Source organism: Trachypithecus francoisi, unplaced genomic scaffold, assembly GCF_009764315.1.
Source record: "Trachypithecus francoisi isolate TF-2019V2 unplaced genomic scaffold, Tfra_2.0 Lachesis_group1, whole genome shotgun sequence".
Taxonomy (NCBI): domain Eukaryota; kingdom Metazoa; phylum Chordata; class Mammalia; order Primates; family Cercopithecidae; genus Trachypithecus; species Trachypithecus francoisi.
Genome location: NW_022681454.1, coordinates 46,835,980 through 46,860,906, shown reverse-complemented (window position 1 = coordinate 46,860,906; position 24,927 = coordinate 46,835,980). Strand labels below are relative to the sequence as shown.

Genomic DNA, 24,927 nt, shown 5'->3' with positions numbered 1-24,927 from the left:
TTTCTAACTAGGGACATATTTCTAAAATTCAGCACTTCCACATCATATGGTTTTTAGGTGATTTTTAAGCAGAAAGCTACCATGAGGACAATGAAATTGAATGCAGCATATTGGCAGGATAAACAATCTTAAGAGGCAGGAATTGCAAAGTAAAGAACAGACACATTTTCCTTTTCCAATCTCACAAACTCCCACTGCCAGAATTTTAAAAATAACAAAACTCACGTTTTTATGGTTCACACACTTCATGAGGACCAGCTCCCGGTACGCTCTCTTGGCATGGGTTTGGTTCTGAAAGGGTCTGCTGAGCTTCTTAATGGCCACATTTCTATCAAGGACAGCATCATACGCGGCACTGTAGAGATCCAAGAGCAACTCAGAATTAAGAGCAAAAGATTCCTTAGAACTCTTGCCTACCTGACTAAGGACACAGGTAAAGAAAATGCTATTTTGGAATCTTACTCAGATTTTGTATACTCTGGTCACATGCCAACCAGGCTGTAAGTAAAGATATAAGTGACTAGTATAAGAATATTCTACATGCTAGAAGGATGAAGAAGAGTTGAAGGAAGTGAAGGAGAAGGGAGAAACAGGAGAAGGGGAAAAGGAGGAGAAGAGGGCAAAGGAGAAGAAAAAGATCTTGCCAAGAATATAGAATATAATTGCCTCAGTAAGTGGGTGGAATAAAGAAGTAAGACAGGCATTCAAATTTCCCACTAGTCATGTGACTATAGCAAGTCATTTAATCCCTCTGAGCTTGAACTTCTCATCTGTTAATATATGATATTTAATTTTTTATAGCTATAAAACTTCATTGTTCTTTGGTTGTTTTAAATGAACATTTTTTTCTATATCCATTCACAAGAACCAGGTGTTTTGTTTGTTACTGTTTTTTACAAACAGAGTCTTGCTATGTTCCCCAGGCTGTCTTGAACTCCTGAGCTCAAGCTATCTTCCTGCCTCAGTCTCTTTAGTAGCTGTGACTACAGCCACATACTATGGCACCCAACTAAGAACCAATTTTTAAGGTGTGATGTTAATTGCCATAAAAGCACTTGTGGGCTGATGATCAAAGTGTACTCTCATTAACAATAACAAAGCTCAAAATAAGAAATGCAATCAGGGAATTGTAGAAACATAAATAACTGCATTTAAATACAAAGACAAAAATAAATGCTATTCATATATATATATACAATGCTTTGAAAATAGGGGTGCTTTTACACTGTTGCTTTGAAAAAGCAATCTAAATGTTTGGTGCTATTTCTCTCATATGCAGAGTACATGAGTTTAGAGATCAAAGGAGAAAGTGAGAGAGGCTGTTTTTGCCATTATACCTAATGATGCACTCACAAAATATGTAACCCATCCCTGAAACTTTGATTTCTGCTGGGTTTTGTCTTAGCTGTCAGGAGGAAATGCAAAACCAGAATCCACTACAACTGATCTACTAAATTAGAAGTAACATTGACCACTAAAAGCTCATGCCACAGAACTCGGAGCAAGAAACAGAATTGCTGTACTGTAAGAAAATGACAGATTCACAGAATAAGGTTGAAAAAAGTCTTAGAGTTCACCTGGTCCATACCTCCATTTAACACTCATTCCTCTCCAAAATACGTCCATGAAAACTTTCACCAGTCTCTGTTTGCCCATCTCCAAAAACATGGAAATCATTGTATCTAAGCAGCTCTTTCTATTGTTGGGCAGCTTTGAGAATAGAAATGCCATCACTCTAATAAACAGAGTTACCTTTCTGCAGTTTCAACTGACTACTGTTAGTCCTGCCTTCCAGGGCAACTCAAAATAAAATGTTTCCTTTCCATTATTAACCATAATATATGAAATCTATTAAAAGGCTACACACAGTGCCTGGCCTAGAGTAAACACTCAGTAACTCTTAGCTTTTAGCATTTTTCCCCTAAGTCTTTCTTAAATTAAATACTACCAGTCCGCTACCATCACTTATCAGATGTGGTTTCAAGTCCCATCACTATCTGGTCAGTTTCCTCTGAATAAACTCCAGTGTGTCAATATGCTCTGAAAATGCGGACCCTGTGCTAAATAAACATTGCTACTCTGGGTATAGAGTGTTATTGAAGATTAGAGTAGAGCTAGTAACTCTTTCATTCATTCCTTTGCTCATTCATTCAACAAACCTGTTCTGACATAGTTAAAACAGCTAAGTCTGTCCTGGAATTCTTTGATAATGACATTCCACACTATTTTTTCTTTCACTTTTTAAGCTATTTTATTTTATTTTATTTAAAGTTCCTTTAAAGTTTATTTAGAGTTTGTTTTATTTAAAGTTATTTTATTTAAAGTACATGTGCAGAATGTGCAGGTTTGTTACATAGGTAAATGTGTGACATGGTGGTTTGCTGCACCTATCAACCCATCACCTAAGTATTAAGCCCAGCATGCATTAGCTATTTTTCCTGACGCTCTCCCTCCTCTGCTTCCTGGCCCCAACGGGCCCCAGTGTGTGTGATTCCCCTCCCTGTATCCATGTTTTCTCATTGTTCAGCTCCCACTTAGAAGTGAGAACATGCAGTGTCTGGTTTTCTGTTCCTGCATTAGTTTGTTGAGGATAATGGCTTCCAGTTCCATCCATGTCCCTGCAAAGGACAGATGTCATTCCTTTTCAGGACTGCATAGTATTTCATGGTGTATATGTACCACATTTTCTTTATCCAGTCTATCATTGATGGGTATTTGGGTTGATTCCATGTCTTTGCTCCTGTGGATAGTGCTGCAATGAACATATGCGTGCATGTATCTTTATAACAGAATTATTTATATTCCTTTGGGTATATACCCAGTAATAGAATTGCTGGGTCAAATGATATTTCGGTTCTAGGTCTTTGAGGAATGCCACACTGTCTTCCACAATGGTTGAACTAATTTACATTCCCACCAACAGTGTAAAAGCATCCCTATCTGCAGCCTTGCCAGCAAATGTTGTTTCTTGAATTTTTAATAATCACCATTGTGAATGATGTAAAATGGTATCTCATTGTAGTTTTGATTTGCATTTTTCTAATAACCAGTAACGTTGAGCTTTTTTCATGTTTGTTGGCCACATAAATGTCTTCTTTTGAGAAGTATCTGTTCATGTCTTTTGCTCTCTTTTTATGGGGCTGGTTTTTTACTTGTAAATTTGTTTAAATTTCTTGTAGACTCTGGATATTAGACCCTTGTCAGATGGATAGATTGCAAAAGATTTTCCCATTCTGTAGGTTGTCTGTTCAGTCTGATGATAGTTTCTTTTGCTGTCCAGAAACTCTTTAGTTTAATTAGATCCCATTTGTCCTTTTTTGCTTTTGTTGCAATTGTTTTTGCCATTTTCATCAGGAAATCTTTGCCCATGCCTATATCCTGAATGGCATTGGCTAGATTTTCTTCTAGGGTTTTTATAGTTTTGGGTTTTACATTTATGTCTTTAATCCATCTTGACTTAATTTCTGTATAAGGCACAAAGAAGAGGTCCAGTTTCAATTTTCTGCATATGGCTAGTCAGTTTTCCCAGCACCATTTATATTAAATAGGGAATGCTTTCCCCATTGCTTGTTTTTGTCATATTTGTCAAAGATCAGATGGTTGTAAATGTGCAGTCTTATCTCTCAGTTCTCTATTCTGTTCCATTGGTCTATGTTTCTTTATTCTTCTTATTTGGATGAGTACCATGCTGTTTTGGTTATTGTGGCCTTGCAGTATAGTTTGAAGTCAGATAGGGTGATGCCTCCAGCTTTCTTCTTTTTGCTTAGGATTGTCTTGCCTATTGGGCTCTTTTTGTTCCAAATGATTCTGTAAATAGTTTTTACTAATTCTGTGAAGAATCTCAATGGTAGTTTAATGGGAATTGCATTAAATCTATAAATTACTTTGGGCAGTATGGCCATTTTCACAATATTGGTTCTTCCTATTCATGAGCATGAAATGTTTTTTCATTTGTTTCTGTCCTGATTTCCTTGAGCAGTGGTTTGTAGTTCTCTTTAAAGAGGTCCTTTATGTCCCTTGTTAGTTGTATTCCTAGGTATTTTATTCTCTCTGTAGCAATTGTGAATGGGGAGTTCATTCATGATTTGGCTCTCTGCTTGTCTGTTGGAGTATAGAAATGTTTGTGACTTTTTCAGATTAAATTTGTATCCTGAAACCTTGCTAAAGTCACTTATCAGCTTAAGGAGCTTTTGGGCTGAGATTATGGTGTTTTCTAGATATAGGATCATGTCATATGCAAACAAAAACAATTTGATTTCCTCTCTTCCTATTTGAATACCCTCTGTATTTCTTTCTCTTGCCTGACTGTCCTGGCCAGAATTTCCTTTACTATGTTTAATAGGAATGGAGAGAGGGGATCCTTGCCTTGTGTCGGTTTTCAGGGGGAGTGCTTCCAGCTTTTGCCCATTCAGTATGATAGTGGCTGTGGGTTTGCTGTAAATGGCTCTTATTATTTTGAGGTATGCTCCTTCAATACCTAGTGTATTGAGAGTTTTAACATGAAGTGATGTTAAATTTTATCAAAAGACTTTTCTGCATCTGTTGAAATAATCATGTGGTTTTTGTCTTTAGTTCTGTTTGATGTGATGAACTGCATTTATTGATTTGAGTATGTTAAACCAGCCTTGCATCCTGGGGATGAAGCCAACTTGATTGTGGTGGATAAGCTTTTTTATATGCTGCTGGATTCAGTTTGCCAGTATCTTATTGAGGATTTTTGCATCAGTTTTAATCAGGGTTATTTGCCTGAAGTTTTCCTTTTTTGTTGTTATATCTCTGCCAGGTTTTGGTATCAGGATAATGCTGGCATCATAAAATGAGTTAGGAAGGAGTTCCACCTTTTCAATTGTTTGGACTAGTTTCAGAAGAAATAGTACCAGCTCCTCTTTGCCCCTCTGGTAGAATTCAGCTGTAAATCCATCTGGGCTTTTGTTTGGTTGGTAGGCTATTTATTACTGCCTCAATTTTAGAACTTGTTATTGATCTATTCAGGGATTCAGCTTCTTCCTGGTTCACTTTGGGAAGGATGTATGTGTCCAGGAGTTTATCCATTTCTTCTAGATTTCCTAGTTTGTGTAGAGGTGTTTATAGTATTCTCTAATGGTAGTTTGTATTTCTGTGGGGTGATAACCCCTTTATCATTTTTTATTGTGTCTATTTGATTATTCTCCCTTTTCTTCATTATTAATCTAGTTAGTGGTCTAGTTTATTAACTTTTTAAAAAAAAAAAACAGTTCCTGATTCATTGATTTTTTTGAAGGATTTTTCATGTCTCTCTTTCAATTCTACTCTGAGCTTGGTTATTTCTTGTCTTCTGCTAGCTTTAAGGTTTGTTTGCTCTTAGTTCTCTACTTTTAGTTGTGATGTTGGGGTGTCAATTTGAGATCTTTCTAGCTTTTTGAAGTGGGCACTTAGAGCTATAAATTTCCCTCTTGACACTGCTTTAGCTGCATCCCAGAGGTTCTGGTATGTTGTCTCTTTGTTCTCATTGGTTTCAAATAACTGCTTGATTTCTGCCTTAATTTCATTATTTACCCAGGAGTCATTCAGGAGCATATTGTTCAACTTTCTCGTAGTTGTGTGGTTTTGAGTGAGTTTCTTAATCTTGAGTTCTAATTTGATTGTGCTGTGGTCTGAAAGACTGTCTGTTATGATTTCAGTTACTTTGCATTTGCTGAGGAGTGTTTTACTTGTAATTACGTTATCAATTTTAGGGTAAGTGCCACGTGGCATTGAGAAGAATGTATATTCTGTCATTTTGGGGTGGAAAGTTCTGTAGATATCTATCAGATCCACTTGATCCAGAGCTGAGTTCAAGCCCTGAATATCTTTGTTAATTTTTTGTCTCGATGATCTATCTAATATTGACAGTGGGGTGTTAAAGTTTCCCACTATTACTGTGTGGGAGTCTAAGTCTCTTTGAAAGTCTCCAAGAACTTCTTTTATGAAACTGTGTACTCCTGTATTGGGTGTATATATATTTAGGAGAGTTAGCTCTTGTTGAATTGAACCCTTACCATTATGTAATGTCCTTCTTTGTCTTTTTTTTTTTTAATCTTTGTTGGTTTTAAAGTCTGTTTTTCAGGAACCAGAATTGCAATCCCTGCCTTTTTCTGCTTTCCATTTGCTCAATAAATTTTCCTCTATGCCTTTATTTTGAGCCTATGTGTGTCTGTGCACAGATATTGGTCTCTTGAATATAGCACACTGTTGGGTCTTGTCTTTTTATCCAGCTTGCCATTCTGTCTTTTAATTAGGGCATTTAGCCCATTTACATTTAAAGTTAATATTGTTATGTGTAAATTTGATCCTGTCATCATGATGCTGGCTAGTTATTTTGCAGGCTTGTGAATATACTTGCTTCATACTGTCATTGGTCTCTGTACTCCAGCATGTTTTTATAGTGGCTGGTAATGGTTTTTCCTTTCATATTTAGTGTTTCCTTCAGGAGCTCTTGTAAGGCAGCCCTGGTGGTGACAAATTCCCTCATCATTTGCTTGTCTGAAAAGGATTTTATTTCTCCTTCATTTATGAAGATTAGTGTGGCTGGATATCAAATTCTGGGTTGGAAACTCCTTTCTTTAAGAATGTTGCATATTGGCCTCCAATCTCTTCAGACTTGTCGGGTTTCTGCTGAGAGGTCTGTTGTTAGTCTGATGGCTGTCCCTTTGTAGATGACCTGGCCTTTCTCTTTGGCTGCTCTTAACATTTTTTCCTTCATTTTGGCCTTGGAGAAATTGATTACATGTCTTGGAGTTAATCTTCTCATAGAGTATCTCACCGGGGTTTTTGGATTTCCTGAATGTGAATGTTGGTCTGTCTTACCAGGTTGGAGAGGTTCTCCTGGATGGTATTTTAAAGTACGTTTTCCAACTTGCTTCCATTCTCCCCGACTCTTTCAGATGCTCCAATCAGGCTTATGTTTGGTCTTTTTACATAATCCCATAGTTCTCAGAGGTTTTATTCATTCCTTTTCATTCTTTTTTCTCTAACCTTGCCTGCCTGTCTTGTTTCAGAAAGATAGTCTTCAGGCTCTGAGATCCTTTCCTCTACTTGGTCTATTTGGCTATTGATACTTGTGGTTGAATTGTGAAGTTCTTGTGTTGTGTTTTTCAGCTCCATCAGGTCATTTATGTTCCTCTGTGAACTGGTTGTTCTGGTTAACAGCTCCTGTAATGTTTTATCATGGTTCTTAGCTTCTTTGCATTGGGTTAGAACCTATTCCTTTAACTCAGCAAAGTTCATTATTACCCGCCTTTTGAAGACTACTTCTGTCAGTTCATCCATTGCAGTCTTACCCCACTTCTGTGCCCCCACTGGAGAGGTGCTGCAATCATTTGGAGGAGAAGAGGCACTCTGGCTTTTTGAGTTTTCAGCATATTTGCATTGATTCTTTCATATCTTCATGGATTTTTCTACCTTTGATTTTTGAGGCCGCTGACCTTTGGATGGGGTTTTTGTGGGGTCTTTTGTTTTGTTGATGTTTTTGGTGCTTTCTGTTTATTTTTCTTTTAACAGTATGGCCCAACTTCCACAGGGCTGCTGTGGTTTACTGGGGGACCACTCCAGACCCAGTTCAGCTGGATCCCTCCTGCTCTTGGAGGTATCACCAGCAGAGGCTGCTGAACAGCAAAGATGGCTGCCTGCTCCTTCCTCTGGAAGCTCCATCCCAGAGGGGCACCGAGCTGATGCTGGCCAGAACACTCCTGTATGAGATGTCTGGCAACCCCTGTTGGGAGGTCTCACCCAGTCAGGAGGCACAGGATCAGGGACCTGTTTAAAGAAGCAGTCTGGCTGGCCCTTGGCTGAGCAGGTTGGGCTGTGCTAGGGAGAATCCCCCTCATCTGGACTGCTAGTAGGCAGGAAAGACTAGGTCCCCCAAACTGTGAGACTGTGGCCACCCCTCCCCTCAGGGGCTCCTTCCCAGGGATATGAGTTCTGTCTGAAAACCCCTGGCTGGAGTTGCTACAATTCCTGTGGGGAGGCCCTGCTCAGTGAGGAGGGATGGATCCAAGTTCCACCTAAAGAAGCAGTCTGGCCACGATCTGCCACAGCCACTGTGATGTGCTAAGGGGAATTCCTCTCAGTTCAAACCACCCGGTCTCCCTGACACCAGCAGGGCAAAATGGCCAACTGGAGTTGCAGTGATGGTGAATGGCCACCCCTTCCCCAGGAACCCAGTTGTCTTAGGCATTGTCCAGCCTGCCGCCACTGGTTGCAACCCAAGCAGGTGGCACAGCTCTGTGCCTGGAACCAAAGGCCCTCGTGATGTGGGCTCACGAGGGGATCTTCTGATCCACAGGATGCACAGATGCATGGAAAAAGCATGGTTTCCCAGATGGGTCAGCACAGTCACTCACCACCTCTCTTGGCTGGGTGTGGGTGATGGAGCAGGATTCACTCACTGTTTTCATTCTTCTCAGTGGGAGCTGCTGACTGGAACTGTTTCTATTTTTTTTTTTTTTTTTCGAACAGAGTTTTGCTCTTGTTGCCCAGAATGGAGTCCAATGGCGCAATCTTGGCTCACCACAACCTCCGTCTCCTGAGTTCAAGTGATTCTCCTGCCTCTGCCTCCTGAGTAACTGGGAATACAGCCATGTGCCACCATGCCCGGCTAATTTTGTATTTTTAGTAGAGACAAGGTTTCTCCATGTTGGACCAGCTGGTCTCAAACTCTCAACCTCAAGTAATCCGCCCACCTCGGCTTCCCAAAGTGCTGGGATTACAGGTATGAGCCACCGCGCCTGACCTGGAGCTGCTTCTAATTGGCCATCTTGGCTCCTCTCCCTTCATCCACCCTATTGACTCACAGTGAGCCTATGTTAATTTAAAATACTGTCTCTTAAAAATCTTGCGCTGCTCTTACACTAATATGTCAGCACTGGTGTTTCCATGCTTGTGTTTGTTCTTTTTCACCTACCAATGGCAGCACAGATAAAAAGTCAAGTGGGCATGTATCTTATAGGTAACATATAAGGGCAGCAGTGGATTTGGAAACACAGGAACTAAACTTACTTTCTAAAGTTAAGTCATTGTATTGGCAGAAAATTGATCCATCACCTCAAAGACAAGGACAAATCTTAAGCCAAAATTAACTTAGCTGAAATTATTAAAATATCAAAAGAAAGAATGGCAATCAGTCATGAAGGCATATAAGGGAGTTGGAGAGGCAAACTCTGGCACTGCTTGGCCAAATAAGAAAGTACCTTTTTTATTATTAGGTAGGTCCAGACATCCTGTCAGCCAAGCAGATGGACACATTCATATTGTGATTGTCAGAAACTACAGCCAGTTAGCATTCTGATCAAAGTCTCCTTGGGCTGATTCTATCCTCTACAGTCAACATTATACTAATCAAAACTTATTCAGAATATGTGTATAATAATATTGTGTATATTTGGTCAGCCTGACTGTTATACATTTCATAATTTAAAAAAATTGGCATCTGGTTTTATATGTGAGATGGTAGTGAGGATTGTCAATGTTAGTTTGAGTCCCTGAGATATTGACCAGATCATGCAAGACAGTGGGCCATCCCCCGTCTCATATGGAAAAACTGAGAAAATGCCACCCTCTGGGATTTCTTGGCAAGCAAAACAACTAGACAGTTCTCCTGGAAACACTGTGGCATTCTCCCTCTCTCTGGTACTTCCTCCTTGAAGCAATTTTAGGTATGAATGTCAGCCCTCCTGCTTACTAAATGGGATCAAGTTATTTACACTTTCTGACATTAGTTTCCTCATACTTAAAATGAAGAGAATAACAACTTGACAAGCTTGCTGTAAGGAGTAAAAGAGTTAATAACGTATACATAATGCCTCACCTAGAGTGAGCACTGAGTAAATGATGGCTATTACTATTTTTAAAATCAATGTTCTTCCCAGATTCATTATGTCATGTAGGACAGGATAAAGCATGAATTCCTAAAGCATAGGCAACAATTGGACATGTATCTGCTAACCGGTAGTTGTTTAGTCTTTCTGCTAATTACAAATACATTCAACTGTACCACCACCATGACACATTTTTCAAGTATGTCCCATGACATCATAAAATGTATCTTCCAAAAAGACAAAAAGCTTTGTTAAACTTTGAACACATTATAAGTTGGGCACAGTGGCATGTGCCTGTAGTCCTAGCTACCCAGAAAGCTGAGGCAGGAGGATTGCTTGAGCCCAAGAGTTCAAGACCAGCATGGGCAACATAAGTGAGACCACCCCATATCAATAAAAATAATAAATACATACATACATATATACACTGTAGCCATACAGTTCTTTGGCTTACCACTTTAATAAACTATCTGTATGATATGTTTTTAACAAACCCCCTATTCCCAATGATCACTACACCCTGTCTTAACGGTTCACAGGGTATCATTTCTAACCAATACAAGGAACAGTGTCGAGTTCAGGAGGTGTCTCTTATAAGCTATCCCTTCCTCTAAAGAAATAAGAACTTTTGCCTATCTTGAATTGTATGGATACTGTGGTTTGGTTTACTGAACTTCCATTTGACTCTTTTATGTCATACCTTCCTATATTAAAGATACTTCAGAGTTAAGTGTACAATTCCCAGAAGCTTTTGCAGCTAGCACTCTGGATTCCAGTAAGATCCTGCAGATGCACCTATGAGCGATTTGTAAGGCAGAAGTGAGGATGATCAGCATCTTCTGACATGTCTTGTTTGGGAAGCAAGGTCTTGTGGAGATGTTAGGTTTTCTTCTGAAGCAATAATTCATGTCATTCTCTAGATTCCTGGTTAAGAGGAGGAGTGGAAGCAGAGGCCCCAAAGAACTCCAGGTTCCATTCCCCTGTTCACAGCATAATAGAGTAGCCATGGCAACAGTAAGTGCATAGTTCCAGTTCTATGATTTCCTAATCTCAGCTTTGATAGTATGTTCTGGAAATCTGATGATTCTAGGATACTCTCAGAGGTGGGAGCTCCCTGGTGATTTAGCTCTTGGGTGTCTGGGAGTCATTCAAGGTAGCCCAGAGTACAGCCCACTTCTCCAGGCCTTCCTATAATTTTGCAGACACCCATTTACAGCATTCAATCTCTGTCTGCTTAAAATGCTGCTGTCTTCCTCCATGAACCTTGGCTGACACATCAATCTTTCCCATTTTCTGTAATTCCTCAGTGATTACTGGCAGAAGTTTAGCAAATACATCTGCAAATTGGCATCATTGATGCTGTACAGTCACAAATTCAGTCTGAAAGTTTTCTATTACTCTTGAGTCATCTATTTTTTCCAAGAATCTTGGTCTGTGGAATCTTACTTTTTTTCTTTCAGCATTTTTTTCTTTCTGCTATCTTAATGCAGGTAAAAATGGAGATAAGTCTTTATGAAGATTTTTCCAACAATTCAGCCACACTGCTGAAGATTTTCCAGCAACTTCTTGGCATACAGTACCAACACACCTCCACTTCTACCAGGTTTATTCCTAAAATAGTGATAGAGCTTTCTGCTGTTATGCTCCTGTCATTTAATTCAGTTTGATGATGCTATGAAACTATGTTTACCTCCTTGTATGTATTTATATAAATACGCACACACACACACACACACAAACCCACATACACACATCTCTGAAGGCAAATCTTTTTCACAATGTATTTATCAGGTATTTTTTTCTTCTGACAATTGCAGACGACCTCTTACACAAATGTTCTTCTTCCTAAGTCATAATCATTTATTTGACATTTTTTCTTGTTCCTCTTTCCCTTTACATTTAAAATGTTTGTAATCATATTAAATATTTGTGGGGGAAATCCCTAAGCATTATTGTAGCATCTTAAACATCTTAAATCATAGCCTGGCAAATCAAATTCTTTAATAAGAATCATGTTTTTGAACCTGCCAAATTCACTTCTGCCTTGGGATTCTGCAATTGTTCCTCCTGCCTGGAATGCTCGTCTTGCATCTTCACTTGGCTAACCCCATTTGTGATTCAGATTTCAGCCCAAATATTTTCTCCTCAGAGAGGCTTTCTTTAGTTTTCCCATCAAAAGTCAACAGTTGATTTTTTGGTTAATTTGTCATCGAATGGTTTGGCTGTACAAGTTTGGTTATATTTGTTGGGAACACTTTTGATTACAAGTAACATAATTCTGAATAATAATAACTTAAGTAATAAAGATATCCATTATATCATATAACAAAGTATAAAAGTAGCCTTATCTAGGTTTCAGAGATGCACTGTGATTTTTGAGGGCCCTAAGCACTTTTGCCTTCTGATTTTCTGTAAATTGGTTCTCAGCATTTTGGGAATTAAAAAGGCAATAGGGCTGGGAGAGGTGGCTCCTACCTGTAATCCCAGCACTATGGGAGGCCGAGGCCGATCACGAGGTCAGGAGTTTGAGATAAGCCTGGCCAACATGGTGAAACCCCATCTCTACTAAAAATACAAAAATTAGCCAGGCGTGGTGGCACGCACCTGTAGTCCCAGCTACGCGGAGGCTGAGGCAGAAGAATTGCTGGAATCCAGCAGGCGGAGGTTGTAGTGAGCCACTGCATTCTAGCCTGGGAGACAGAGCAAGACTCCATCTCAAGAAAAAAGAATAAAGCCAATAATAGGAAAACTCTATTAATGCATCCAAGGACAGTGGTGTAGGTGCTGTGATGCATGAAGATTCAGTAATAAAGGGCTTATTATGCCAGATGCTAGGTGTGCTGCCAGCAGATAGCCTCTCAGCTCTTAGCCCCTTTGAGGATGATCTCAACTGAAAAAAGCTGCCTAACCTAGCCTACACACTCTTCATAGGTAGCCTTCATTCAATGACTGATGAACATGGGGTAATAAAAGCCTGGTCACTTCACCCCAATTCAGTACAGCTGGTAAGGCTCATTACCTCTTCAGAACTCCCAATAGGGTCAGCAGAGGCATCTATTGAGATTGTATTGCAGCTGAACTTCTGCCTCTATTTTCTTTTTCCATAGGTGTTGGCCCCCAAAATACTTCCTAATAAATCTCCTGCATGAAATTACCATCTCAAAGTGTGCTTTCTGGGGAATGCAGTGTTCGGTAAACAGTAACTCATGGCTAAATACAGCAACATGCTCTGGAGTTCACCTGGATACTTCTCTAGACAAAAGGCAGGTCCAATTATGGATAAACACGGCTAGACTACAAGTTCAACATCAAGAAAAGCCATTTCACCTATGTAACCAACTAATCTAGATGACCAAGCCTAGTTACAGAGTTTTCATTCCAAATCACTTTGTGCTTGATAGACGCTGAATTGAAGCAAACACAGCAAGTGGGTCTCACAGCCAATCCCTCAAAGACAGTATCAAAAGCAGCAACTCCTTAAAACACTAGAAACTGAACTAGTACTTTACAACCTGTCAGCAGACTAAAGACGGGGAAGACCACACAAAGATTATTCACCTTAATCAAAAACACGGGACCAGCTCAGTAGCTCATCATCACAGAAAATAGATGAATGGAAACAAAATGGCTGCTCTAGACACAAGGCGATTTCTGGAAATAGGGATGGTGACACTGGAGAAGAAACTGAAGACTCTTGGAGAAAAAATAACTTCGTCACAATAAAATAATAGGTGATGGAATGCACACAGACTGTCTCAATTTCTCTTCTTTGATCTTTGTGACAAATTGTCTCGTGCTGATTCTGCTCCTTTACTGACCATTCAATGGACCATTCATATGTTTATCTAGCCCATGTTTTAGTCTACAAAATTCACAAAGCTACCAGGCTGCCAATTGATAGGATAAGCTGAAAATTTGGGAAATTAGACTGGCTAGCCCTGCTATAAGGCATATACGGAACAATCAGACAGCCTTGCTGCAGTGATTCTGCCATTTGCTGTGCAGTATAAATCTATAATTATTTACTTTTTAGTGTTTAGTAAATACTTTCTAACTTTGCAATAAAACCCTTCCAACAGAAATAAATTAATACAATTAAAACTGCATATTAAAGCACTATATACTAAATTTCTATTTCTTGTATTTTCTTGGTCAGAACCAGATGAAAACCAGAAAAAGTTACCCTAAAGGACCATCAGCATCTATTTCAAAGTTAGTAATTATTGTAAGAAGACTGTGCCTTCATAGAATGATTTAACACATGTAGCTATGTCTTAGTCTATTTGGGCTGCTATAGCAAAACATCTGAGAATGGGCAGCTTATAAACAACAGACATCTGTTTCTCATAATTCTGGAGTCTGGGAAGTACAAGATCAAGACACAGCCAGATTTGGTGACTGGTGAGGGCTTGTTCCTCATAGAAGGCACCATCTTGTTGTGTTCTTACAAGGCAGAGGAGGTAACTAGCTCTTTGGGGTCTCTTTTATAAAGGCACAAATATCATTCATGAGAGCAAATCCTCATGACCTAATCACCTCCCTAAGATGCCACTTTCTAACAATATCACATTGGAGATTAAGTTTCAATATATGAATTTTGGGGAGACACAAAAGATACATTTACAGACTACTCTGAATCATAACTTTTCATTTAGATCAAATGACTGTCTTTCTAAATTAATTTTGCTTATTTTCATTTTTGTGAGGATTACAAAATATATTTTTAATTGACAAATTTGTATATATTTGTGGTATAAACCATCATGTTTTGATATAGGTATACACTGCAGAACTGCTAACTCAAGCTAATTAACATATACATTACCTCTCATACTCAGATTTTTGGTGTGTCGAGAATACTTAAATCTCCCTAAGTAATTTGTAAGTATACAATATATTCTTATTAACTGTAGTCATTATGTTGTACAATAGATCTCTTGAACTCATTCCTCCTGTCAAACTGTCTAATTTTGTGTGCTTTGACAAACATCTCTCCAGTCTCCCCTGCTTTTGGCTTCCAGCCCCTGGTAACCACCATTCTATTCTCTACTTCTCTAAACTTTATATCTCAACATAAGCTCCATCAAGTTCAAGATAATTTTGTAAGCAACAATCCAGCCATTTAGTTTAGAACTCAGGGCCTTGGGAATTTAATCATGTTAATGCAGTCTTTTTTTTGGGGGGGGGGGTGGCATTATTAACTGAGTAAATGTGTGCCTTTAAACATTTTCTAAAATTAGAAAATAAAACAAGTCACAAGGACCCAAATGAGGACCGTAAGGTGGATGCCTAAAATTGCCCTTGTTTGCTGACAGGAATGAGCAGGAGCATTGTCATGGTAGAAAAAGACTTTCTGGTGAAGTTTCCCAGCCACTTATCTGCTAATGCTTTGGCTAACTATCTCAAAACACTCTCATAATAAGCAGATAGTATCATCTTTTGGCTCTCCAGAAAGTCAATAAGCAAAATTCCTTGAGCATCCCCAAAAACTGTTGCCATGACCTTTGCTTTTGACCAGTTCACTTTTGCTTTAACTGGACCACTTCCACCTCTTGGTAGCCATTGCTGTGATTGTGCTTTGTCTTCAGGATTATATTGGTAAAGCCGTGTTTCAACTCCTGTTACAATTCTTTGAAGAAATGCTTCAGGGTCTTTATCCCACTTGTTTAAGATTTCCATTGAAAGCTCTGCTCTCTCTTGTCTGCAACTGTTCTGGGAGCAACCGTTTTGGCACTCATTGAGTGGAAAGTTTGCTCAACTTTAATTTTTCAGTCAGAATTGTGTAAGCTGACACAGTTGAGATGTTTATGGTGTTGGCTTTTGTTTCTGTTATTAATTGTCAGTCCTCTTCAATTAGGGAATAAATAAGATTATTTTTTTTCCTTGAAAATTGATGTGGGTGGTCTGCCTCTGTGGGCTTCATCTTCAACATTGTTTCATTGTCCATTTGTAAACTCCTGATTTCTTTGGAGCATCATCCCCATAACTTTGTAAAGCATCAATCATGTCTTCATTTTTCTACCTAAGTTTCACTATAAATTTGGTGTTTGTTCTTGCTTCAATTTTTGCAGAATTTATGTGGTTCTGATAGGTGCTCTTTTGAAACTGATGTCTTATTCTTTTCAATGCCTTAAATTAGATCCTGTTCATATCCATTATAACAAGGTACTACAAGTTTATTCTGGTGCAAAATACATGAAATCCATGCATAACTTTTTCATAATACACACTTTCCATGACTTTTTGAAGCTCCCTCGTATAACTGAGGTCATACGGTATTTGTCTTTCTGTGTCTGGTTTATTTTCCCTAACATAAAGTCCACCAGGTTTATCCATGTTATCACAAATAACAGGGGTTTCTTCTTTTTTTTTTTTCTTTTTTTTTTTTTTGAGGCGGAGTCTCGCTCTATCGCCCAGGCTGGAGTGCAGTGGCCAGATCTCGGCTCACTGCAAGCTCCACCTCCCGGGTTTTACGCCATTCTCCTGCCTCAGCCTCCCGAGTAGCTGGGACTACAGGCGCCCGCCACCTCGCCCGGCTAGTTTTTTGTATTTTTTAGTAGAGACGGGGTTTCACTGTGTTAGCCAGGATGGTCTCGATCTCCTGACCTCGTGATCCGCCCGTCTCGGCCTCCCAAAGTGCTGGGATTACAGGCTTGAGCCACTGCGCCCGGCCGGGGATTCTTCTTTTTAAAGTCTGATTATTACCTGATTGTGTATATATACCATATTTTTCTTATTCATTCATCTGTTGATGAACACGTAGATTGATTCTCTTTCCTGGCTATTGAGAATAATGCTGCATTGAATATGGGAGTGCAGCTATCTCTTTGACATACTGACTTCATTTCCTTAGGATTTATACCCAGAAGTAGGATTGCTGGATCATATGGAAGTTGTAGTTTTAGTTTGTTGAGGAACTGTATATTGTTTTCCATAATGGCTGTATTAATCATGTGAAGATTTTTTCAAGACCTTGCTCACATCAACATTGCTACAATCCCACTGGTCAAAGCAAGTGACATAACCAAGTGTCAGCATGAGAGGGCACTACCGAAAAGCATGGATATAGGAAGACATAAGAGATTGGATTGCAATCAATATGCATTCCATTATTTATCGCTATGATTTTCATTTAATTCTGCAAATAAATTACCAGTAAGTTCCATAATAACCTTCTCCCACATCTACTTACTTTTAGGTCATGTCAGTCAGAACAAAACAATCTAAGAATGACAGAGAGCATGCTGTTCATTCTATTCAACTCCCAAATTATTAAATATATGCACCATAAGTTAAACAACAGTTGTTAATGTGCTCCCTCTATTAGCAGAAAATACTTTTATAAACATTTAAGTTATGGCTACTTTATTTCATTTTATCATATGCCTCAAACACAAAAATAATATATTTCAATACTAGTTTGATTGTTTAATCCAGTTCAATGACTCAAAATAAAGCTATGGAAGGTCATTCTATCAAAGTTTAAAATCTGACAATAGTGTAAAAACTATCATAATTTTAGTTAAAAATGTTGGCATTGAAGATAGATTACTTGTTTTATCAGTGATAACACACAAAAAAAATTTTGCTGAACATAATTACACTAAAAACAGTATTCGTACCACAGTAAGAAATCTATGGAGTAGAAATGAACTCTGAATTTGTTGTGGTGCAAATATAATTCACATTGGGTCCAAATAAATTGCAATATTCTACAAATCAAAATAGAAGATAAATGTGACAAGATTTATAAATATTTTTATAATTAGAATCACTTTCTTACAAAATTTTGTAGACAAAGCTGATATTGAATTTAAAAAAATAAAAACACTTTAACATGGCAATCAGCATATTTTCTTGGCATTTCTAATACTTATGATTGAAAAATAACTTTTTATAAATAAGTCCTCTAAACTTTGGGTGCTTTTTTTTTTTTTTTGCAAAATTACTTGGAAATGTTTAATCATAGTATTTCATAAATGGAGCATCCCAAAATTCAGCTCTTGAAACTTTTAAGGAATAGCTATTATTATAAACAAACTTGCAACTTGAATGTGCTGAAATGGACTAAGGCAAGAAATTAACTGAACACATGAAATGAAATAATGCATTCTCAAAGAGAGGATAAGATTTAATTTTGAAATTCCATAATTATACTTTAGAATATCTTAATTTGTGAGAACAGTCTTTTGATAAAGTTCTGAATTTTATGATCTTTTTATATTCTATGTGGGACCTGGTGTAATTTCTAATTTCCAAATAGTTATATTCTGTGCAGGATTGAAATATGATTTTAAATACCTATAATTTTTCAGCATCTAAATTTGGCAAACCATTAAAAAAGCCATAAATTCAGGCACTCTATTTGACAAGTGTGGTATTATGAAATTATTTCTTGGATAACGGAACTCTAAATGAAAGGGGAAAAACTCAGTGTCTGTGAAAAACCTTGGACTCAAACACTTTTACATTACAATTCAAAAATACATTCGAATTAAGAATATTTTCAATTAACAAAAAGAATATTTTCAATTTAGCAAAATTTGTTCTTAACAGATACCTAAGCCCCTTTTGAGAACATTTTTCAATTAAAAATATTGTTATATATATTAAATGTGTCAATATTTCAAATTAACCATAACAAGCAATTTTGAAGATTCCCAGAAGTTTCATTAAAACTTAAGAATAATAAATTCATATTAAAAAGTTGACTTCAGAAAAATATCAGAAATTTCAGCAGATTAATATACATGAGATGTACCAAGAGTAATTATTTTTCTCATTAAACAATATTTAGGCAATTCATATAAGTTATGAAATATTAACTGTATTTTTATTTTCATTTTTAAAAGTGTTTGTTTGAAACAATTTCTAATAACATTATTTTTATGACCGTCAATATAATATATTTTAGCATGTATTTTCATTGACAAAATATTCCCTATTAGATGTAAGTGATATGCTCTCCTGCTGCCAAAGGGCAATGTGCTTCTGGTTGAACAGGCTTTTACATGTCACTCCCCCAAGACCAAAGAGTCAGAACCAAGGAACTGCTCTTCCAGGGTTACTGCTACATTCCTACCTTTGGCCGTTTCATGGCAATAAAATTTAAAGTATGATTTATGTTTAGTTATTTTATCTTAACAAGATTCTTCTTACAAATCTACATGACAACTTGGATGAGCATCAGTGTCTGGATGATACTGGAGTTAGCTGAGGAGTGAAAGAGTTTACTGAGTATGTTAACTTTATTTGTGCCAGAAGCCCAACAGCGACACAGTGACTCTCAAAGTAGCCTTGTAGTAAAGAACGTGCTATGTCTAAAATTAATGACCTAAAGACATTAAGATGGCTCCTTTGGCTCACAGGTTGGCATTATTTCTTGAGACTTGTAAAATTGATGAGATTCATTAAGTGGCCCATAGGAATTAGAAATGATTCTTACATGCAGGACATATAATTATGATAGAAATAAACTTCATTGCCCAGCCCATGGGCCTACTTTTCCTTCCTTAAAGCCTGACCCAGCACAGTGTCTCTGACTTTATGACTGTCCTCCACTAGTCTGACAACTGATGCAGCACTGCCAACTATGCATGACTCCTAACATCTCTTGCCTCTGGAAAATGTATTTTAGCTATTTTGTAGGCCCCTGGACTTCCTTCTTTGTTACTGCTCTATCCCTCTTTGTTACTGCTCTACCCCTCTTTGTCTACTCTTCATCTTTTCTTGTTTTACTTCCCATACTCAATCGCTATCCAGGTTGATATTTACAAATTGTATTCTACCTTTGCAGTAGTTTATTTGTACCTTAATTATGATATACTTGTCATCTATTATATTTTATCACATTTTTATCTGTCCTCAAAGTTGTGCTACTTAATGGCTGAAATCCTGAGGGACTTAGCTCTGTATCCCCTCCATGTTTGTTGCATGAAATTATATTCACTATTGCCAAATGTTTATTTACAAAGCTTTAAATATGTTAGAAAAGGGACACTGGATAAAATAAAGGACAAAAGTTTAAGTAATCTAACGAACATATATTAATTTAATGCTGTGTTACTCAAGATGCCAAGATTTTACCTCTAGCTAAGATATTTTTCCCAAAGGTCCTAACATACTGTATTGTATATAACTGTATAAGTATACATATTTATATATACAACTAAACACCTCTAATTGGATGTATTAGAAATATCTTAAAATTAGTATGCCCCAGACTGATTTCTCTTTCACCTTAAATCGCTCGCCTCCAATCTATTGTTCAAATACCCATTTGCTCAAGATGGGAAGTCATTTTTATTTTCCTCATTCTGATTTCCCCATATCAAATCCATGAAGAGAGCCTATTTGTACCTCCAGTGTATATTTTCAAATTGATCAACTTCACTCTAACTCTATTTCCATCACCATGTGTTACACCAGAAACTGCCCCTTCTATGTTCTCTGCATTAAACCTTGCTTTTCTCCAATCCATACCTCATCATCCTCATAAAATCTCATCGAAATTAGACTATCTCTGCACATTACTTTGTGTTTGAGAATCTTGCTTGTTGTATTTAAAGCAATGTTATGTCTTAAGTAACACAACATCAGTAAAATAACTAATAGAATTCACCTCATAAAGTTGTTAGGAGAATTAAGTTAGCTTAATTTAAAAAAAAAAAAAAGCATCCTACTACTTGACTATAAACCCCATAAGGGCAGGGACCACATCTGTATTGCTCATTTTTGCATTGAGAGCATAGTACAGTGTCTGGCATATAGTTAGCCTTAAATAAATAATTGTTGCACAAGTAAACTAATCGATGATTGATGTACTCCTAATAGCAGAGGAGAGTGAATATATAGTCCTTAGATTTCTATGAACATGACTCAAACAGGGTTTAAATATTTTTCATACTTTAAAATTCTGTAAAAATGTGTATTTTAATTCCATATATATGGAATTAAATATGTATATAATTAGGATATGTTTGTTTTAATATAAAATCTCATTTCCCCATAATACTTCATCTTCTCTTAAAATTTGGATTTCAGGAAGGCTTGCCATGTTTCTCCTGTGGCTTTGACTACTCCTGGCACATTGTACCTGCAACCTCCCTGCCTGGCCCTCACCCTGAGACACAAAGACTCCAGTCTGAAAAGTGTGAGATTAACAAATAGACTCTGTTCTTTTCACCAAAATTTTTATTATATAGCTTATTCTATATAATGGCAGTGTAACTGCATTTTCTTCCACCAGTAAATGTTTTCCAAATATCAAATAATTTACTGAATTCATTTTAGCAGAGATCAACTAAACTTACCCTCACATTGATTGGTATCAATGTGAAACTTAGGGAAGCCTAAAATGTAAAGACTAGATATAATTGTTGACTCCAGGTTTTAAAAAACTACATGTAGGGATTTTTTATTTTATTGTAGTATTACTCAAATAATCTTAGGCAATGGAATTAGATTTCTTTCAGTAAGTTTTATTATATATAGCACAGGCTGTCATTAGTTTAGACTAGAAAAACCATGGGTTTCTAAGTTTTATGCATCCAATAGTCCTATAAGATAGGCACTTCTGTTGGTCAAGTGACAAAATCAAGACTTAATAATAATGAATAATCTTTTTTCAATTCTAAGCACTTTTGCTCCCAACTCATTTGTTTCTAAAGTTCTTAATACTTTACATACATGAGTAACTTGAGTCTCACTAAAACCATATGAAATAAGTATTAACTATTGATGTGGTTTGGCTGTGTCCCCACCCAAATCTCACCTTGAATTGTAATTTCCATAATCCCCACATGTCCTGGGAGGGACCAGATGAAGGTAATTTAATCATAGGGTGGTTCCCCCCATTCTGTTCTCAAGATAGTGAGTTAGTTCTCATGAGATCTGATGGTTTTATAAGGGGCTTCCCCCTTTGCTGGGCTCTCATTCTTCTCCTTTCTGCCACCATGTGAAAAAGGACATGTTTGCATCACCTTCTGCCATGATTGTAATTATCCTGAGGCCTCCCCAGCCATCGTGAGCTGTGAGCTTATAACTTCCTTTATAAATTACCAAGTCTTAGATATGACTTTTTTAACAGCATGAGAAAGGACTAATAAAATCATAATCTTGTTGTAGTCCATTTTACTATGTTTGCAATTTTTCCAGAAGTTTGAAATTATTTAGAAATAAGAAGTAAATATTTTATTATAAATATATAGGAGCACAACACATTTTGGAAAAATTAAGATATAACTGACATCACTTGCTATGATGCATGACAACTATTAATTTTCCTTTGGTTTTCTAAGGTTATTAGAATTTTCAACATTTTAAACTTATTATTAAAGCAAAAGCTAAAAATATTTGCCAGCTATTCCACTAAGATGGCAGTATCATTCTTATTATAATGAACAATGTAAACAAGAAAATTCCTATATGCCTTTCTGATTCTAATTTTACAGTTAATTTGTTCATTTACTCAGTTGGTCAACAAAGAGTTAAATAATGTTTATTTAGGTAATTGAAAGAGTTGATGATAGAAAAATAATTTCATGTTAATAACTAGAAGTTAGACTTACTTTCTGGACAGATATTAACATTAACTTGCTGTATTTTTACAGACATTTGACAAACCAGTAGAGATAAGGAAACTGAGTCCCATGGTAGTTAAATAATGTGCTCACAAAACAACTAGTGAATGGTAGAATTTTCTCCTATTGAAACTGTATATAAGCATCCTTGTGCTTGTAAAAGAAACAAAAATTGAGCTTCCAGACAATACTAAAAGCCAAAAGCACATAAAAGTCACAAAATTATTTTTGATAAGACCAATGTGTTTGAGAAACGTGGTAAAACCAGATAAAAGGCTAATACACTCTGCAATTGTTAGCTGGTTTTTGTTTGTTTTAAATAAACATGAAGATTGTCCAGACAAGATTTGGTCCATATAGTAGTCTTCTCACATAAGCTATTAATATTTATCTAAGTATTTTAAACCAAGATTGAAGATTGGCACTTTGAGACTACATATTGGGATTTCTTTGCACAATTATCTAAAGAGTATCACACTAATCAAATACGAGTATTGATTTTACTCCTAAATGCATGTCCTGCTCTTGTACTCTCTACCTTTTTCCTGTTGGTTGGTGTCATTAGCAACCAGCTTACTGACCCCAAATGGATTTCCTGACCAGCTGGTATTAACAGCCCTCCCCAATGCATCCTGCTTTTGTGGTTTTGTGTGTGCTTAGTTTGGGAACACGAGGCAGCAAATACTAATACGCTCAAAAATAGAAATGGAAAAGAGATTTATCTATGCACTCTTTTGTGATACAGCTCAAGTTTGGAGGTAGGTCAGAATCTGCAAGACTCACTTTAACAATTACAAAAATTATCTTCTCACCAATATTCTGTGCTATTGGCAAAAATGAAAACGTGTGTATGAATGTGTGCACATGCATAGATTCAATGACTGCTGCATACGTGAAACCATTTGAATACTTACGTTGTGTGTCCTCTGGGATTACAAAAATAATATCTCTTTTTCTTTTGACTAAGTGCTACAGGGAAATGAAATTCTATTGTAGCATTTCTTTTTAATTTGAGCTGATACTCACTTTTGACAATTAAGTTCATTTCAACTTGTTGTGAACTATCTTTTCATTCATTCAACAACAATTTACTGATCTTCTAGCATGTCTCCTTTTTTACCTATTGGATATTTTTATTTAGATGATATAAAAAACTTCATATGAGGTTAAATTTAAATGTTCATAAACCATGTCGTGTGTTATAGAGTCAAGCAAAAACTTGCTGATCAAGCAAAGCAGAAGTTTCTTGTACTCAAAGAACTATACCATATTGAGGAATATAATAGATTCAAATTAAACAAATAATTAGGACAAAAGGAGAAAATACTAGATGCTGATGGAAGGGTCTTGTTTTAAGGAAATATAGAGAATGACAAAAAGAATAATTGCTAGATAAATGTTCTTGAGGTAACCAAATGAAATGTGATCTAGTCGCAAGTGCAAGATTGGCTTACATAGGATAAAACACGTTGTGCATAGCATTAGCAGGGAAGGTAGATTAAAGGGATTCAGATGTTAGTCCATGGTAAATGTGGTAGGAGAGAAGAGCTTATGGATATTCATTTCTGAAAGACTTTAGTTTTGCTGTGAAATGGGAAGCAAGATTTTCAGGTAAGAGACAGGATGGGGAAGAAGATGTTGGGGTTTTGAGGAAGAGGTGAAGGAATGAAATTGTCACTTAGGGCAGTAGGAATGTAAATGGGTTGGAGATCCTGAACAGTGATAAAGGTTCAGTCATTCCTGTTGGTATTAAATTTAGAAGAGACCATACAATCTGAATGGTTTTCTCCAGGCTTGTTCATAGATTTTAGTGCTGAGGAGCTGGACTGAACAGTTATTTCAGTTCTGCCAAGAAGAAAGAGGGGAAGATAGTGAAAACTTATAAATGGAATAGATCATAATATAAGGCACAAGATCTAAGCAGTATAAGGAGGGAAATGAGTACCTGAGGGTAGTCAGGGACAGATAAATTATGGTAGATTGTAGACTGTATATCCTAGTGTGGTTGGAGAATTACTGAAAATAAGATGCTAATATCAAATCAAATGTTTCACTTTTTCTGGAAACAACAAATTTCAAGGAATTGAGATGGCTGACTGACTTTAATTTTGATGGATGAAAAACATGCACAAACAAGACCTAGTGGGTGTTTTCGCCTGTTTTGTTTTTATTATCTAGCTAACAGGCATACAGGTAGTTTAAGTGTTTAAGAGGAGTAGAGAAAATAATAAACATGAAGAATTATCACTGCAGCATGTGGGATCGAACTTGAGGATTTAATAAAACCCAAACTGCATTTCAAGACTAATATATCAGTTCTGAAAAGCACAGTTACGAATGGACCTACTTAGCTAGGGATTTATCTTGGCATCTGGACTGATTGCTGTACTTTTACAACAAGAACTATAATTCTCCCCCAGTTTTTATCATAAACTACAGCTTTATTACAGTTTCAAGATAGAAAATAAAAAGAAAAAAAAGAGGTTTCACGACTCTATGATTGAATTACTGGC

The 24,927-nt window shown here is 36.9% G+C and overlaps 1 protein-coding gene across 9 annotated transcripts in view; it reads right to left on the bottom strand.

The window, feature by feature from the left end:
- Nucleotides 1–24,927, bottom strand: part of MAPK10 (mitogen-activated protein kinase 10) — a 339,795-nt gene that overhangs the window by 87,124 nt on the left and 227,744 nt on the right. For all 9 annotated transcript variants that reach the window (XM_033214181.1, XM_033214176.1, XM_033214180.1 and 6 more), the window contains one exon: nucleotides 226–355. In XM_033214181.1, the coding sequence (XP_033070072.1) occupies nucleotides 226–355 (130 nt within the window). The remainder of the gene's footprint in view (nucleotides 1–225; nucleotides 356–24,927) is intronic.